The 19,213-nt window shown below is 40.7% G+C and overlaps 1 protein-coding gene across 3 annotated transcripts in view; it reads left to right on the forward strand.

Annotated features, from left to right (window-relative positions):
- The window catches only part of B3GNTL1 (UDP-GlcNAc:betaGal beta-1,3-N-acetylglucosaminyltransferase like 1), a 104,475-nt gene that overhangs the window by 77,978 nt on the left and 7,284 nt on the right, over positions 1–19,213 (forward strand). For all 3 annotated transcript variants that reach the window (XM_082293886.1, XM_082293887.1, XM_082293888.1), the window contains 2 exons: positions 2,556–2,680; positions 10,515–10,650. In XM_082293886.1, coding sequence (XP_082150012.1) covers positions 2,556–2,680; positions 10,515–10,650 — 261 coding nt within the window. The remainder of the gene's footprint in view (positions 1–2,555; positions 2,681–10,514; positions 10,651–19,213) is intronic.

Genomic DNA, 19,213 nt, shown 5'->3' on the forward strand with positions numbered 1-19,213 from the left:
CACAAAGATTCCTGGTGTTTCAAATGCCATCTGGATCCAATAATAGATCTCAACTGGGAAGGAACTCTTGTATTGCAGCAAACTTACACGCTCAAGAGCCGTAGGAAGTCCCATCCCTGCAGGATCCATAACGCAGTCAACATCTTTCCTCCTCTGAAAAATGCATGGCAGTGCTGCTCCTTTGTAATGTGAGAGGCCACTGCTGAGCAGTACAAGGCACCTGCTCCTTCCTAGGGCTGAGTGCACTTTCTTCCAGAGTATTTCTGCCAGTTACAGGAAAGCAAAAGAGCACTTGGAACCAAACAGTGTTTTGAAAGATCCATTTCCTTCTGCAGTAACTCTTCTTAAATATACATATTAATGGTTGTCTTGAATAACGTAAATGCTTATCCAAAAGAAAAGGAATTGCTGAGATGTCTGTGATGTAATCATAGATCTGAATTAAAATCTGACTCCTGCAGCAAGCTGATATGTGCTGCACTTGTGCCCTGAGACACAGTCTGGTATGTGACCGGAAAAGAGAAAAAGGTTTAAACTTTGCTGCTGGCTCAGTATTTCCCTTTAAGCCTAGAATGAGCAAAAAATATAGAAAGGGCTACAAGATAGATGGAAAGAAATTGATTTTGTGTTTTTCTTGTGTTCGTGGTGACTGTGGTTGCTGGCTGCTGCTCCAGCTTCTCCTAGATTTCTTTTATGGCTTTTAAAGTAGCTTCACATAAAGCATAAATTGTATGAGGTTGTCTAAAAGTTTTCTTCTGCACTGCAGCTCTTAAACCAGAATTCACACCAATGTCTACAAAGGCAGCCAATAGCTCCAGGTGAGCTGCCCTCAGAGAGCAGCTGCAGCAGAGTCCATTCCCTGCAGAGTGTGGGAGCATTGGCCCAATTCGGTGTCACACATGAATCACAGAGCCAGGGCTGCAACTGCAGAGCCTGAGTGGACTCTGATTTCTCCCAAGATCCATATGTTCAGCTGAGTGCTTTGGAATTGTTTTCCAGGGTTCAAAGATATTTTTTTTTTCTCGTTTCTCTTCCACTCCCACACCCCTCTGGCTACTCAGCCTGGTGGGTATGAGAAACAGTCACTGAACCGTATTGCTCTCGTAACTAGAGGGCCAGTCCAGCACTTTAATTAGAGAATCTCATTTTCTTAATTATGGAAGAAACTCAGAAGCTGTAGTAATAGGGAAAAAATTCAATCAATATCATTTTTTAAGCTTGTACTCCTATTATTTTTCTGTGTTAAAATTGAGGCTGAGGTTTATGCCCTGGTTATTCATGTATGTGATATTGTCTACAGAAAGAAATGTATTTCAATCTCTTCACCTTCTTTTCCTTCTCAATTTTGTCATGTTATCTTTCAGCTTTTTATTGTTGCTGAACTTCAATATTTTCTTTGACCCACCTGGTTTTATAAAAGGGAGCTTTTTAGTCTGGTAAAACCATGTGACCTTTAAAACACTGTATTGGGGGGAAGAAATATCTGTATTTAAACATGAAAAAATGAGATGTTCTAGTATTTCAAGAAGTTGTAGCTTTGCAAAATACAAATAAATGCTACTTTTTTACCTTCTGTATAGGGCTTGAAATGTGGGTTTGTGCTTTCATGTGCCTCAAAACAGAATTGGGTGCTATGAGCCATGTGATTGCTCTTCTGCCACTGCATCTCTTGCATGAAGATTCTCTGATTTTTAAGTGGAAAATGTTGAAGTGATTGTGAAATCTCTAATTTTTCCTAGATCCTGCTAGATCCACAGTTGAGGGAGGTTTTATCCTATAGTGTTTTCAGCAGCACTGGATGCAATCCCATTAGGATGAATGTACCATGGAAGGAAGTTTCAAGACAATAAAATTCTGTTTTCAGATGTTGCCTCATTCTGAGGTTGCCTTTATTGCAGTTTTTATTAAGGTCTGTTGTTATGGGGCCCGAGTCACCTTTCCTAAGCAGAGACCAGTATTTATATGACAAGCAGAGAAAGGAAGAGAATTCCAGTAAAACAGAAACAAACCCTTTCTGAAGTCCCTGATCCTTTTCAGTATGAGCTGTTTGGTTACATGGAACTTTAGGCTGCACAGACTGTTTAGCAGCTGGGTTTCTTTTCCTTTTGGGTTCACCTGCACCAAGCTTGAGATCCCTGTCAAAATGAGATGATGTTGATTTTTCCATCTCTGTCCTTGCAGTCAACTGCACTTCATTTTTAAGTAGCACTGGTCATTCAGTAGCATTAGCTACATTTATTTCATGACCCATTAGATAAGTTCATTGGGACATACACAAATAATATTATAGAGTCAGAGATGGCCTTGGGTTGGAAGGGAACTTAAAGATCTTCCTGTTTCACCTTCAGGACACCTTCTATTAAACCAGGTTTATCCAAGCCCCATCCAACCTGGCCTTGGACACTTCCAGGGATGAGGAATCCACAACCTCCTTGGGCAACAGAAAAGTTGCATTTGTGAATAACAATTCTATTAAACCATATTAATTTGGCAGAAAAATAAAACCTCTTCAGACGTAACGGAATACTGATGGAATAACTTGTTTTCTGTTCCAGGGTGTCCCAGAAGATTTGTTGTTTTTTTATGAACACCTCCAGAAGGGTGGTGAAGTGTTTCGTGTGAACCACTGCCTCCTGCTCTACCGGTACCATCCCCAGGCTGCGACTCACTCCGTCCTAGAGTAAGCTGTGGTTTCTAGGAGAATTTAAAAGTTGGGTTTATCTTGGAGCATAGGCAGCAAAGATGGTGAAATTGTATTATTGGGGTATTTAATTAGGACTTTTAATGTGTAACATGCAAGGGTTTCATTCTCATGGTTTTTGCCATATGAACCGTAATGTAAAAAATATTTTTAAAATGTTAAGGCTTAATTTCAAAACCAACTGCCTCAATATTTAAAAAGTAAACAGAAACTTGTAATACCAACAAAAATGGTCTTTTGAAAAAAAAAAAACCACCAGACCAAAACCAAACCTTTAATCTGATAATGTGCTCCCTTTACATATATTATTTACTTATTTTAAAGGGTCTAAACCATCTAAATCAGATAATGAGGTTTGAAAAATCCCTGAGGATGTTTAGGAGTAATTATCTCAGGTGCTTCCTCGTAAGGTGCCTTTGTTGCCTGCTGCCTTTCCAGGGCTGCTCAGCCCCTAAAGGAGGTGTTGAATTGCTGATTCCTCTACATGCTGCAAGCTGAGCCAAAGTTCTTCCTTTCTTTTAGGCATTGACATGAAAAAAAAATTATATGGGTTTTACTGTCCTTTAGGAATCCCATGCCAGAATCACAGTGGTAATGAAATAAACTGTTTTCTTACTCATTAATGATGTAAGTACATTTTTCAGACAGTCCTGTTTTTATGGCTTTGTAGAACTGACCAGTAAATCTGAACATCCCTGTGTATATTTTAGTTGTCCATCCCTGTATTGTTGCATATATAATGTATATAGTGTATATAGTGTAAAATAAATAAGTCCCATAAATAGTACACCCATGGTTAATGTCACTACAAATCTTTATAAATACATATGTATGTGCATATCTATACAAAATCATTTAGCTATGAAAAGTCATTCAAGCAAATAGTACATCTGATTTTGATTTTGTAAACAAGCACGAAATATATTATTTTCCTTTTTATTCATGTTTAAATGTAAGGATTTTTTTTTCCCCCTCTTTTACTGTGTGATCCTTTTGGCAGTTAGTGACCAACTTTTCAGCCACGCATTATGGGATGCTAAGAACTCTTGGAAGCCTTTTGCTCCGATCTGTGGGAAAGCATCTAATTCTTGGAAATTAATTTGTTTTGAATTTACTGCAAGCTGTTGCTCATTCAGATCTCCAAGGTTGTGTGGCACAAGCACCCTGAATTACAGCATCCTGGGGGAATGTGGAAATGCTGTGAGCTGTTTCAGATGTGCAGGGTGGATGTCCAAATTGGCGCCTTTCTTGTCTCATTCTAAGAAATCAGGCGAGCTGCTCTTCCTCTTGGCTTCCTGCTGGTGCTGCTGGGGATGATATTTGGTGTGACTTTCCAAACACGAGGTTGTGCAACAGCTCTTTGTCCTGCCTCATTCCCTTGTTTGTTGCCCAGGTCCTGAAGGGTTGCCCAGTGTTTGTGTCTGGAGACCGAGGTGCGCGTTGAGCAAAAAGAGATTAATGGACCCACAAAGGTTTAAGTTTATAATTTAAATTGGGTCTTGCCTAATTTGCCTCTTGGTCATTCCGCCTTATTTAATGCATCTTCTGGCTTTTCTAGAAGGCTTTTGCTTTATGGTGTGTTTTATTGAGCAGTTCTCTGTGGTGTTTTGCTTTTTGCCATTGGCCTGTGTCATTTTCTAATTTTGAGTTAGCCTAGACCTGGATTTGGAAGTAATAACTCATCAGCCAAATTAATATCTTGTCTGAGATCAAAATGGTGTTTGTAGGAAAGTTGGTTATTTTTTTTTAACACTTTATGCCTAGTTTCAGTCTTAAAAACCATAGCAGGACATTTTTATACACAGGTATATCATTCTTTTCAGCAAAGCCAACAGTCTCTCATAGCCTGTGATGGTTTCAGTTTATGTGGGTATCTTTCAGAACCATTCAGGGGGAAAGAAGCCTCACTGCATTTTCAGACTTTGTAAAATATATGTAAAACTGCTTGGGAAGTGACATTTGGTTTTTTTTTTTCTAGTTAGTATGTATAATTGTAAACATTCGTGTGCTTTAGGTCATTTCCTATGATTAGTATCCTTCTGGAACAAATATCTAGAGTTGAGAATATCTGTGAAGCAGGAAACTAAATCTTATGTGCATTCTCCCTTACCCTGGAGGCATCAGTCTGCATTATTAAATGTTTTGGGTGCGTGACAGAATCTGCATAAAGTTCAGTGCCTATATTTAGATTTCATTAGGTGCATGCAGAAATATGCATGTTCTCATTGTCATTTCATCCCAAGTCTGTGGATACCTGCTGGATTTTGAGAAAGTTCTCTTCAGCTAGGAATTCACACACGAAATCCTACCTAGCATATCTCTTGGATCTAAATCACTTTGTTTGGTGTCATATCCTAGGGCTGTGTGTACTCAGTGCTGCACAGCCACGTTATGTTGATGTGAGACCATATCAGAGCTGGCTTTAGAGTGAGAAGTACTGGAGTAACAAAGCCTGATGTATAATAAAAACATTTTAAAGTTCATAGATTTTCTCTTGCCCAGGGGGAGAGAAAGGAACTGTGTATACAACAGTACCTCACTGTGAGATGAAAGTGAGCTTGGAGTGAGGTGAGCAGTAAAACATTGCACTTGTCTTTAGGTAGTGCTGCTCATGAAGACAGGTGGTTGGGGCACGCAGCTAATCCTTGGAGCAGTTTACAAGTTTTTAGTCAAGACAAATTTAATATACTTGGAAAATAAGGTTTGTACCTCCTGTCCAAGATCCAGGCAATTCCCTTTTACACAGAAAAAGTGAAGTGCACCTTCAAGGCTTCAGTAATTTCGGATCCCCTGTGCTCAGAACAAGTATGATATTGGTCTGCAGGAATAACCAGAATTCCATAATCTATTGAAACCATCTGGTTTCAGGCACTGGAAGCTTCCAGTGTCATCTGAGCGAAGAGGAACAGGCGCTTAGTGTGAAACACACATTTGGCTGTTGCAGAGGTGCTCTGAGGCTGGATCTCGTATCTGTGGTGAGCACAGGAATGCCTCCTTCATTTCCTGCAAGAACATACACAGCCAAAAATAGGCAGGGGAGAGGAATAGCGTAACATATTCCTGTAGAGCTGAAATAAAGATGAGGTCAACTGCATTTTTATCTTCTACGCTTGCATTTGGCACTTCAATTAAACATGGAAACTAATGACCTCATTAGATTCTTGAAAAGTAAATGCCATTAACATTGATAGTCTCTGTCTCTCTTAATAAGCCTTTCATGAAAAATAGGCCACAATGCAAACCATGCCTCAGCTAATGACCCGTGACCTGAAGATGAACTCGGACATTAATAGAACCTATTAACAGTGTAAATGTAATAACTCAGTATAGTCCAGCATTTAATAAGTTCACATGAAGTTCAACAGAACAACAACGGCAAAAGAAATCAGTTTATTCACCAGTATGGCCAAGGTTCAAACAGGATTTATTTCTGAATTTCCTGTGGATGGTAAGGGCCTTGAATTCTGCATGCAGCACTAGCTGCAGGGGATCTGTTTTTTCAGCTCTCACTGCGATTTTGAAGTTCTCTGTTCCTCCATCTCTGCTTTATCGATCAGGTGAGGTTGCCCTATCACACAGAACTCTCTGGTGCTGCCATCAATGAAAAGGCCCTGGAAGAGGCCGTTCACTTGGGCAGCTCCTCTTCCCGCTTGGCGTTACCTGAGCACTGTGCAGGGCCAGCACAGAGAGGAGAGGTCAGATTTATGGATCTATAGTGTTTCTGTGGATGGCAATCGATGCCTAAAATTCCAGTACTGTTTAGGATATTGGGCTTGTATTTCTGCATTTCTCAAGTACTTGTACATCTGTCTTTGCTCTGTGGATTCACTTATGTGGCCTCACTGGGGGACGGAGGGGAAAGGCAGTGCAGCAATATGGCGAGGTTTGACTGAGCTCAGACATTAAATCATATTGCTTTTATTGTCACATTATCTTTCATTTCAAAATAGGAGTAGAGCAGATGTTTCTTGACTCCTGTATTCAGTCAGTAGGTCACCACACATTTTTAACAGAGCTCCATTGTTGCATTACTTGGGTGGATGGTCTGGTAATAACTACTTGGGGCTGAGGAACACATGACGTACTCATTCTCACCCTTTGCATGAATACCCTCATTTCACTCCTGCAGGATTTTAGGTCCTCTTCTTCCTCCCAGGCTCCATAACTGATGAGCATTGAGGGGCCACGGCAAGTGAGATCTTAGGAAAATTATGCAAGCCTCAAAAATTAACACTTCAAGTGGAAATACTTCTAACATTTCTTTTACAAAGTTGTGACAACGAAACAAAAGAAATGGGGAAAAGAATGTATTTCAAGACTTAGGGTCAAGAAAGAATGTTAGGATATGGGAACTAATTTGTACAGTGAGAAGAATTTTGTCCCACCTTCTGGCTGAGGAAGATCTTGTGAACTGAATACAGGCTTGGGAATGGTACTAAAGGCTACTGCAAATTGCTTACTCTAATCTTTTCTGAGATGGGTAGGAAAAGCAGTCTTGATTTGGGGTGATGCAGAGTAATAATACCTGCTATGTTTTGCTGGTGGCTGTATGTAATAATGCATAATCTGAAAATAGCTGTGAGAATCACCTCTGAGTAGTGGTTTGTACAACTTCTAGATCGTTTCAGGCGTTTTCTTTAATTACCCTTTGCACGTTGCTACAGCTCCTGTCTGGTGCACCTGCACTGGCTCGTAAAGGATGGGAAAATGGCATTCCCTTATCCCTCGAGGCAGGAATCCCAGTTATCTGTTCTGGAAACATCAAAAAATGTGGCAAATTAGGTGAACCGGAAACCTGGAGGGAATAACCGAAACTCTCCCCTTTGACACCTGTAAGCTCCCTTTTGCTTCAGCGTGTGGGATTGTTTGTGCTGAGGGAGTTCTCACAAGGATGAAGTCTGTGAGTGTCACTCTAAAAGCTCAGTCAAAATTCTCCCCTCAGTTCTGTATTGATCTGATATCTCAGCTTGCACTGTTAAAAGTATTTCAGGGTTAATTCAAGACTTTAAAGTGTTTCATACAACTTGATTTTTTCATTGGAAACACACAATATGGGGATGTGAGCTTCAAAGCTTTTCTGTGGGCATTGCCATAAGAATGCCTCATAGTGATGCAAGCAAAAAATCACAACTGCTGAGTGTATTGGCTTCATTTTTACATCCCACAGTAGGCATTTAAGAAAGTTTTTTATTGGTGTTAAATGAAGCTGTCTGACAATATTCTTATGGTTGAACAACAATCCAATTAATTTGGAGTTGAATACCTTTCATACCCTTTTATTTCGGAGTGCAGTTCTCTTACATGCTTTCCCTGCTTGCTTTTTCCAGGATAACATTCAAAGGTGAGACGAGTCAGTAAATCTGCTTCAGTCTGAAATCTTCATGGGTGATTAACAACACTGAGATTTGTGCTGATTGAATTTTACCTCTGTAGGCACTCCTGTGGCACAGAGGCTCCCATGACCCAGGCAGCAACCACGAACTGTGTGGAAGAACCAATACTGCTGTGCAGGGACATCCATCCCCATGACAATTAGAAACATCTTCTTTAAGCCTGGAGGTAGATTGCAGTGTTTGCACTGCACCTAGAAATTAGTTAGAAGTTCTTTTCCTGCCTTGTAAGGCTGCCTGGTTTTTTACTTTAGCTTTCTTAATGTTGCAAACTCAAGTGGAAAAGAAACTTGGCGGTGTCACTCAAGCCAACAGAACAGATTCTGAAGTTCCTTTGGAATGTAATACGGTGTTATCCTTCTGAGGTCACATTTCAAAGGAAAATCACTTTTAAAACCTTTCCATTTATGTGCAAAGCAATAATCTTCCTTTTTAGAAGCACACAGAAGCTCTAAAATTTCTAGTAAAGTGATCCTGGAAAAATACTTGACTTTCATACTTTATTCCTTTAACTTTCCTTTTGGGACTGCAGTGTGCTCTAATGAACATGGAAAAAGGCAAGTGTCAAAGGATGCCAGCAGCAGTTAAAGCTCTGCAGCAGGAATGCATCTTGTGGTTGCATTAGAAGAGATTTTTGATCAAATCCAAGAATTTCTTTTCTCCATTAGTTGAAACGCTGGTGCAGAGCCGTCATCCTTGAAACTGTGGGGAAATTTTATATGGGGTGGCCGTTGTGCTTGGGTCCATTTATTTGTGCATGAAGTCCTTTCCAGGTTATCATGCCAGGGTCAGCAATGAAGTGCTAAGCAGGATCTGGCTGTACTGAAGTGAAGTGGGGTCACTGGAGCTGAGGAGCAATCCCAGCAAGAGTCCATGTGCCTCGGTCCTATAAGGGCTGCGTGGTCTTCAGGACATGACTCAGGGCTGTGAAGGAAGATGCAAATAAGCAAATGGAAAACCCTATTTGAAGATAGGCCTTAAATAAGGAGACACAACGAGGTGTCCCTCAGAATTGCCTGTGAAAGCATGTTACAGCTCAAGGTGCGCTGGTCAGGAGATGGAGGTTAGCAAGATTCATTTGTCAAATTGAGGAAATCAGTTTATTTTATCTAGGACACTGTTTAATAAGTCTGAGGTGGATTCCTGGTTAATGAATGCTAAATGAACACTGGAAATAAACCAGGTGATTTTAACAGCAGGCAGTTTTCTTTAATCTGTGATAAATTACGTAGACTTAAATATTACATTATAGGGTAGAACATACACACTCAAACATGAAAAAAAGCTGTAATAGTCCAAGTAGATCTGCTAGTTGGGAGAAATGGACCATGAACAAACTGCTTTCCTTGACATTGTTTTCTCTTTCTGAGAACCTGTCTTGAACCTGTTGAAGATGTCAGCAGGTCTTCAGTATCTAAGTCTGTTGGATGGTCCCTTGCTGCTGGTTCCAGAGCCGTGGGATCTGTCATTTGGTATTAGTGTCACCCTTGTTTTCCTCAACCACTTGGCTTAATTATGTTGTAGAACTTATCTCAAAGATGAAGACTTACAGGTGTAATTGCAAACAGACATCTGCCAATTTGGTTTTCTTTTTCCTGAAGAATGTTTTTAAAGATGTTATGAAGCATACCGGTTTTTAGAAGAAAAAGTCCACTGCTTTTTGTTTCTAGAAATGCAGTTTCTTACAAAAGTTGCCTTCAAATAAAGGGACAGTCACATTTGTGTCATTGCTGAATAATCCTTTGGAACTTTTGCAGTTAAATCTCTCTTACTTGGTCTGACATGTGCAGGTTGGTCAGTGTGAATTGTGTAACAGCCTGGTTTGTGTGGGACTCTGCAGCTCAGTGATTGTTGCTGGAGGCTGTCGCTGATTCAGGGCTTTGGCACCCAAATACCACAAAATAAACACATTTATGCTGTAGCACTGGGTGCTGCTAGGGGTAAGCTGGACTTCTAAATTTGTGAGATTCCAGCTTCATGTCAGCCAAGGTGAATGATGACATGGGCAGATGAACTGGAGGAGGTTAGCTTGGGTTTAGGACAAGCTTTGTCTGTGTCACTGCAGGGTTCTAGAGCAGTCCACAGGTGAGTACAGGAGTGGGAAGGGTTGAATTTCATTACCACAGCTGCAGCTTTTCATATTCTTGTGATCTGGGAGGGTTCTTGAAAATACAAGTTGTGTAGCTGCTGCTTCCTATCTATCTGAATGATTTTTTGTCTGAGAACTTCCACAGAATTTCTTTTCCACGTTTCCCTCAGAAATTTCCAGTATAATGTTTTGATGTGATTTTTTTTTTTTTCTCCTATTATGTGAATCCCTTTGGTCAGGTTTACATGTAGGTGAGTGTGTACATATGCATACAGGTAGATAATAGTGCTAAAAGTTTTAGAAGTCAAAATCTGCCCTGTTTCTAACTCTCCAGGGAAACCATCTGGAATCACCGAGTCAGGTTTCTTGAGGACAGAGTCCTGAGCTCCTGGACATCGTTCACCATTTGGAATGCTGGCAAGCAAGGCAAGAAGCTCTACAGAAGCTTGTCACCAGCTAATCAGAAAAAGGTGAGCTGGAAAGTAACATTTGTACAAACCCAGTTCTTCTTCATATGCCCCCTTGATGCTTCTAATCTAATGCAGCAAAATTCTCATACAATATTTTATCCCCAAAGTTGATGTTGATAATTAATATAAATTGGGGAAATTCTCAATATTCTGAGTGATGTATTTCTTGTTTTAAAATGCCATGATACTTTGTTTAGAGCTTATGGTGGGTATGGAGAGCAAGAAATGCACCATGTTGCTGCCTGCTGGTAGCTAAGCATAGGTGAGACACAGCTGTAGTAGCCAGGTACTCAGGGTGAGTAGAGTTACTCTTTGTTGGGGTTGTATAATACTGAACTGCCTTGTCCAGGATCATCCATATGTGGATAATATTTGCCCAGTTCCAAAGTGGATACTGGACAAGTTCCTGGTCACTGTGACTCCCTTTGCAAAGCTCGATTGCCCAAAAAAAGGGTGTGGTGTGGGCTGAGTGGGTGAGTAGAAGCTGCTGGACAGGACTGTCCCATCTACAGTCAGCTGAAAATGCTTGTATTTGGCAATGGTAGATATTTCTCAGGACAGATTTGCCCCAAGAGTCTAAATACCTTATTTTTATGGCATTTTCTCGTGTGCAATAACTCTATATTAGATAAAGGCTTTAGGGCTAATGTCAAATGGCTGTTTCTTATAAAGAGCCACAGAACATTCATTTTATTGCTGAATATGTTTTTGTTTTCTTAAGAATATGGATGGAAAGACAAAATGACAAATATGTATATAAACCTGATTAATGTTGTGGCCCTCGGACCACACACATAAAAAAAATAGAAGACATTTGTATACACATAGTTAAAATTACTGAATAGGCATGGGAGACACTCAGACAGTAAATGTACAGAGCAAAAATGGAACTGAATTTCCTGCTTGGTACTCCAATGCCATCCCTCAGTCATTGCCATCACATGGCAGTGGGTGAGCTGTATGAAAAGATGTTAAATGCTACGTGTCTCCAGTCAGTTGTTTCATTCAGAGAGGACAGACCTGTCCATTAAATATGATTTTATCTTGGTCGTGCAGTGCAGTGTGCACAAGATTTTGGGGGGTTGATGAAAATATTCTCTTTCATTACTATTTGCTGAGCACTTTTTGAATTTCACTGAATGGCTACAGCCACTGGGCTGACACTCAGCAACCATTGTACTTCTCTCTCTGCAAAATTAGGAAAATGAGAAGTTCCAAGGGAAGAGATGGCAGCTTGTCTGGTAGATTTTTGAGATGTTACAGAAAAAAATAGATCATGTTGGGTTTTCTGGTGCTGTCTCACCATCTCAGGTGTTGGGATTTTGTTTGGTTTTGTTTTCTAGCTTTTTTTGTACCAAGCCAAAATGGAGACTGGTGCTCAGACAGAGCCTCTCCCAAGCTCTGGAGTACATCTGCCACCTCCTCCTGCAGGTGGAGAACACCCCGTTCAACACAGGGTGACAACTTAAAGATGTCACAGAAGAGGGGATAAAAAAAGCAAGAGAAAAATAATATTGTTGTGGTTTTGGCACTTTCCTGCCCAAGACGCCAGGCCCAGCTCCTTTCCTGGGGAACGAGCTCCGTGCCCCGCACACGAGCCCCGGAGTGGTTCCAATTAGCGGCATCCTGGCGCTCCTCCCCCTGACCTTTCCTTAACGTTTGCTTTGGCACTGCTCAGGCTGGGATGCTGTTTTGCTTCTGTCAAGGTTACAATTGCACATATTCCAGCAGGGTTTGGTTGGATGTTGGAATTCTGCACCGAGCATTAACCCCTGAGTTACTGGCTGCTGTAGCAGACACGTTCAGCAAACCCACGTGCCAGATGCAATTTCATGAGCCAAGTGTGGCTCAGTTTGCACATGTGCTGCAGAAAACTGCTGCTAAAACGCAGGCACAGTGATCCTTAACACCCTAGGCAGAGCAATCAAACCATCCCCTCAGTCTGACAGCTTATCTGAAGGATTCAGGGGCTTTCTCAGCAGCAAACGAAGATAAATACCTTCAGAAAAGGACTTGTGTCATCCTAAGTGAGAGTAGAGGCTTTGGGGTAGCTGATTTCTGATTAGGTTAGTGTTTTCTTTAGTGATTAAAGCACTTGTTCTATGGGTCTGTTCAGGCTCATTGTGATTGCCACTGTAACTTCCTGGCTTTTCCAAAAGTGAGATCCCAAGTCTGTCCATCTCAGCCAGTACTGAAGCTTAAATGATATCCCCGTGTTTCATATCAGTCACTGGCAAAAGGCTGCTGAAGTAGGGAACAGATCTCACTTCTGCAGGAGCTATTCAAAGGATTATGCTGCTGCAGTTTTAGCAAATAAATTCATATAATTTGCAGTAGGGAACTCGTGGCAGTTTTCATTTTATTCCAAGTGAATAACAGTAAAAGGACAGTAGAGAAACTCCGTATTATACTTTTCCTCTAAGATCCTTCAGGTATTTTGTGACTAATCTGCAACTCTTGCCAAAGACTCTAAAATCCCATATGAACAAAGGTTGTAAATAGTTGTTGCTTCATCCTTCCCAGTCCTGAAAACAATAAAATGCTTTTCCTGTCTCACCCTTTAAAGACCAACTTAACAAGATTGAAGCTTTCATATATTTTTAACTATGAGAGCACCAGAGATTTAGTATGTTTGAATCTGCAGGTGGAATCTTGTGTTGTCCTGTAAATAAATGGAGGCCCTGAGATATTAATTCATCAATTATGCAAATTAGACACCTTTCAAGCACAATTCCAAAAGCTCCTTAAGGGCAGAAGATGATGCATTACATCAATATAATTACCATTTCCTCCTCTTGAAGGTCCAGTTGTGTAAAAGTGTGATCTTAAAAGGTCCAATGGCCTTTGCAATGCAGGTAACATTGCCAAAATTAGCTGTATAATTTAACTAAGATTTAACTAAGTTTATGTATGCTTTATCTGTTAATTTATTATAACAATTATATCGATATATTATTCCATTCTATATTATATAATAATCATAATGACAATTATAATTATTTTTATATATAAAAATCTATTAAAGTATAAAACCATCTAAAATTAAATTTAGAGAGCTATATTCTGTCTGGACTTAATTTTAGTTGGTTTTATACTTTAAGTCAGTTTAGACTCCTGAAAATTTTACTTGTGCTCTGTTTGACTGCATTCTTTTATTGAGATGCAGAATTTCATCAGATGTCCTGAGAATGACTTTGGCTGGACTGTGGAGTCACAGCAGGGTTGTTTTCTCAGTTGGCACTAAGTACCTGTAGAAAATTTGGGACACATACTCCTAGGATACTCCTAGGATTCATAATGACACCCCAGCCCCCCCAAAAAAACCCTACTACATACAGCTTGTATTATTTTGTAATTTTGAAAAAACACCTGGACTCTACTAAATCCTCAAGTAAAGAATTAATTAATTTGAACTGTCAGGCTTAGGGTGTGTAAGAAAACATCTTTTTCAAAAAAAGAATGCTTTTAGTATTTTCAGAACCTGGCAAACAAAGCAATTGCATTTCTTATGCTGACAAGGTCTTTGTGGGATGTTTGAAAAGTCCAGCTCTGCCCTGTGCCAAAGAGCATTGTTTCTTAGGAAACAAAATTCAGGCAATTCTAGGAAGCAGCAGTCTGGCTGTGTTCATACTCACTAACAAATTGTTGCTTTAGTCTGTTTGGAAAACAGTGTGAATGTGACTTATGGTTATGTTAAAAGAGAAAAGGACACCTCAGCAATTCTCCCTTTTCCTTCAGCCATCTGTATGGTGAATATTAAAATGATGCTTTGTCTCCAAAGGATTCAGGCAAAAATCCAAGGCTCAGTATTTTTGCTAAACAGCAACACACGAAAAAAATGATTCCACTAGTAGGTTTTTTTATGAATTAATTACCATGATCTCAGTATTCTTAGGGAAATTCTGCTTCCTGGCTGTCCTTTTCTTGATTCACACTGCTGACAGTGGTTCAGTATTAGCATTTCTACAAGAATGAAGTCAAACAGACCTTTTTTTGTTTAAAACACATCCGTTGTGTCTATAATTTGCAGCTGAAGATGGAAACCAAATGTTTTTGGGATGCTCCATGTGCCTGGAGGGTTTCTGAGCTGTCTTGTCTGCTCTTTTATTCTCCATCGAGCTTTAGCTAAAAGGAGAACTTCAGCATTAACATTTTGTGTCATTTCCGATGGCTGAAAATAGTGTTCCAGTGGCTCATGGAAAAGCAGGGGCAAGGACCAAACAAGCATTAGCTCATTAGTGGCCTGGAAGCAGTGCTTGTACACAGCCCAGGCCATGCCATCCCTCTAGAACAACCTTGTCTGGTGGTGGCAAACAGAAAAAGTATTTTGAAGGCCCTTTTTCCTGGCTCATCAACTGTTTAAAATCATCCACTGCTTTCCCTTCGCCTTTTTCCAAGTCACCAAACCTTGTGTTGCAGCTCTGGTCCTTCAGCCCACTCCCAGAACTGAAGAATGGTTAAGTTTTGTAGCATTTTAACCACTCCAAAAGTCTGTGAGTGGTACTATCAGAGCCTGGAGTGGGGACGTGGAAAGCGAAGAGACAGGAATAAAGGGAAGGATATTACACCCACTTTGACAGTGGAGTGGCAATGTGAACGCAAGTTAAAAGCCTCCAGGACAAGGAGAGAGATGAAATTTGAAAGTTTCAGTTAAATCCAGGTATAAAACACCCTAAAATGGCGTGAGGTAAACAGAGGCTTCATTTTGGACTGTAGTGAATGCTTCAAGGCCAGGAAAACTCCCTGCTCTTTCCATTTGGGAGGAAGTGGTTTTTGCAAGCTCTGTTCTGTCAGCACAGAGCTGTGCACACCCAGAACAGGCCTGGCATGACTCTGTTCCACTCTGTAGGGGTGAGACTCTGGCAGCAAGGTCCCACCCTGTTACCTATGAAGGCAGGTGTATGTTGTTCATAATAAGGGGAATGTTTTATGCCCAGTGTTTAGCAGATTATTTTGCATGTTGGATTCTGGTATTAAAATCCTCCAGTGACTTTGTTATGGATATGTGGAAAAGGGGGAAGCTACTGCTATTTTCAGTGGAATGGTGTCTAAATGGAATAATGAAATGCATGCTTGGGATTTAAAGATATCCACAGCTTCTGTCCTGGCTCTAATGCTAAAGAGGTGAAATAAAAGCAGCTCCTGATACAGAAAATCACTCAGATTGTGACTGATGCTTGCTGGTTCCATGTCGTGGCAGAAGCTGTTTATGCCTCTGTGTGTCTCTTGTTCTGTTTGCCATTGGCTGTATCTATTTAAACTTGCATTGTAATGCTTTCAGATACTTTGTTTTGACATGAATGGCCAGAATTGATTTTGCTTTTGCAGAGATGTATATTAACATGCTTCCGAGGCTTTCTACAAGCTTCAATGAAGGAATTATAAATAGAAGAATTATCAGGGTCACTGGAAGTTTAAAACAGATGGGGATTGCACGAGATGTGCAGGGAATGCAGCAGGGAAGATCCTGCTCACATAGGATTTTGTAGAGTTTGCAGGTTGTCTCTTTGAAGTGGCTCTGACAGGACCAGTTGATGTAACGGGGAGGGAGAAGCCACAGTGTGCAGGTGACCATTTATTGAAAGAGTTTTCCAGTTTTCTGTCAGTTCTACTCAGTTATTCACTCTCCCATGTAAAACTTGCCTCTCGTGCCCTTCCAGCTCCAACAGACCTTGAGAAGGTGCTGTGATGTTGTAACATGTTGTTGCTTTCTGTAAATGGTTGTTACACACCTAAACCAAACCACAGGTGAAAAGATGATGGGGGAATAAAATCCTGTGAAGATCATTCACCATAAAAGGACATTGTTAAGCTGGTGAAATCTTTCAGTTTTTCCATTATGAAATCTGAGTGGAATGGGAAGTGTGAGGAAACATTCTCTGCAGTAGCCAGCAAGTCACACAGGAAACAAACAACAAATTGTGTAATCATAGCAGGGCTGAAGCAGGCAGGTAGTCCCAGCTGCACCCCAAGGCACTCTTGTGTCATTCCTGGTCCTTCAGTGACTTCCTAGGCTGCCCACTGGAGGAGGATCTGCTGCCCATTAATCTCCTTTTCCCCAGGGAGGTCTGATAGCCTGGCCCTGCAGAGCCCCTGTGTTTATTAGGAAGAGCCAGCCAGAGAAGGGCTTTTATCTTTCTCGAACGTGTCTTCCCCTAGCACAGATTGTTTCAGAGTAAATATCTTATCTTTTGAGCTATGTAAACTTTCTCTTACCACGGAGAAGGCGACTTCTCCTTTTTCCCTTACACCACTGTTAATGGAAGTTGCAATCCATATTTATAAAAATGACTTTCAGTAGTTCCATAGCTTGCCTACAGCAGATCCCCAGCTGTCTCCTCCAGTTCTGAGCTGAGAGAATTAGCAGTGTTTTCTCCTTTGGAAATTTTGTAATTGTGCAGATATTTATACAAGTGATGTTCAAAACAAAAACACTTAATAATTTATATATTTTAGTAACACTGAAGTGTGAGCTGAGGATTCAGTGGTGTCATACTGTCAGAGATATTGCCAAAGAGTCATTTTGCTAAAAGGAAAAGAAAAAAAAAAAGCAAATTGAGACTCCTTTATGGCTTTATAATTCATGGTTGCTTACAGGGAGACAGGAGTTCATGTGTGGATAGATGTTCTTCATAAAAGCTACAAGAAAGAAGCCCATTAATGCAGGAAAATAAATAGGTGTCTCTGGGTTTATCCTGATAGTGTATAAAGTAAATAACTCACATAAGCCTGATGCCCTGACTTCTCCTTATAGGATAAACAACTGTGCCTAAGTCCTGTATTTAGACTCCAGACATAGCTTTGCTTTAATTGGAAAATAGTGTGTGTCAGAAAAATAGTTGACTTACATTTTGGCCACCCACATGGTGTGCAGCCTGGCAGAAAAATTGCCCATTCAAGTCTGACCTGTTTTCTACTACTGTAAATATCAGATCTAAGCTGCCTGAATCCACTGAGAATTATACAGGGAAATAGCTCAGTGATAACAAAAAAGGGTTTGAGTCCTTTCCAGCTTCCAAGGGAAATTTATCACAGACTCACCTGTGTTATTTTTTTCATGGAGGGGTTTTGGGGGCAGGGGGGTGTTCTGGGGTCTGGGGAGTCACTGTGGAAAAGGCAGAGTTCTCTATACCCCGAAATTTGAGTGATGGCCCAGGGTGAGAGGGAGTATTGGAATTGATGGCAGTTTAGTGATACAAGAATTGTCTTTGGAGAGAGACTGTTTGGAGAGTGACAGGACAAGGAGAAATGGTTTTAAACTGCCAGAGATTGAGATTGGATATTAGGAAGAAACTGATTCATGTTGAGAAGTCCAGGCAGCAGTCAGGGGGTTCTGTTAACTGTATTGTAACACACTGAGGGTGAACAGCAATACTTCCCAGCACAGGTCTTGCAGCTGAATTCTCAGTTCCTGACAGCAAAGTGTAAATACAATTTCACTTTACCTTGTGTCATAAGTTTTGGTGTTCTATTTTGGTTTTTATTATCTATAAGAGCATAAGCATCTTCAAAAATAGCTTCAGTTATTGGAAGGTAAGTTAACATATTGGACTGTGTTTGTTCCTAGAGCTCTGTTGCGCTGACATTGAAGGCATATCCTGCTAAGTATTGTTTATTATGATCACAGCTTATAGGACAGTAAAACACAGGTGGTAGAACTGAGATTTGCTGAATATTGGAGAATTTTAAAGGTGGTTAGCACAGAATGAAGAGATTACAGCTGGGGAACTTCTGTTCCCACAGTGACTTCTACTTGATTCCCTTCATGTACACACATATTTATATATACTCATACATGGATGTGGGTATGTACACATCCACACCATCTGATTTTTCAGCTACAATAAAGCACTGCTGTGGGCATGGAAATAGGGCCAGGGATGTAAAGTGTATTAACCTGTGAAGGAGCTGCCTGTGTGTGTTACTGTCCAACCCAGCTGCACCAGCCACAAACACCTTGTACAATGTCCAGGACCTTCCTGAATCCCCTCCTTCCTTTCTCTTTCCATTCCAATGCTGACACAGGGTTAAAGTCCTTAGTGCAATCCCTGCACCAGGATCACCCAGAGCAAAGGTCTGGATCTGCCCCCGATGTTGTTCCTCACTCACACAGCCCCACTGTGGAAATTTCATGTTTCCTTACTGTTCTGTCCTTCCTTTGGTGTCTGTTTTCAAGCAACCTCTTCTCCAGGTCTGAATGCCTCCCTCTAAGGGGTTCCAAGGACTGTCCCTGCCCAGCCCCTCCAGTTCATCAGCTCATTTCCCACATGGGTTTGGACACTGGTGGTTCACAGCCTTATTTGCAGTCCCTTGATACTTTTGTTTGCATTCTCTTGCCATTGATGTTTAATGAAGGAAGTGATATTATGGTATTAGAAAAACAGTGTTTCCCTCTACACAAACAGAATGAGGTCACTTTAGGTAAAAGAAAAACCATCTTAATCACAGGAAGAAAATGTGTGAGAGCGATTTTAGACACGGAAAGCGAGCCAGCCTTTTCAGCCTTCTCTAACTTAATAAATTAATAAGCAGCTGTTTGGCTTTTCAGATTTTCTCAGCAGTA

The sequence above is a fragment of the Coloeus monedula genome, assembly GCF_965178545.1.
Source record: "Coloeus monedula genome assembly, chromosome: 19".
Lineage (NCBI taxonomy): Eukaryota > Metazoa > Chordata > Aves > Passeriformes > Corvidae > Coloeus > Coloeus monedula.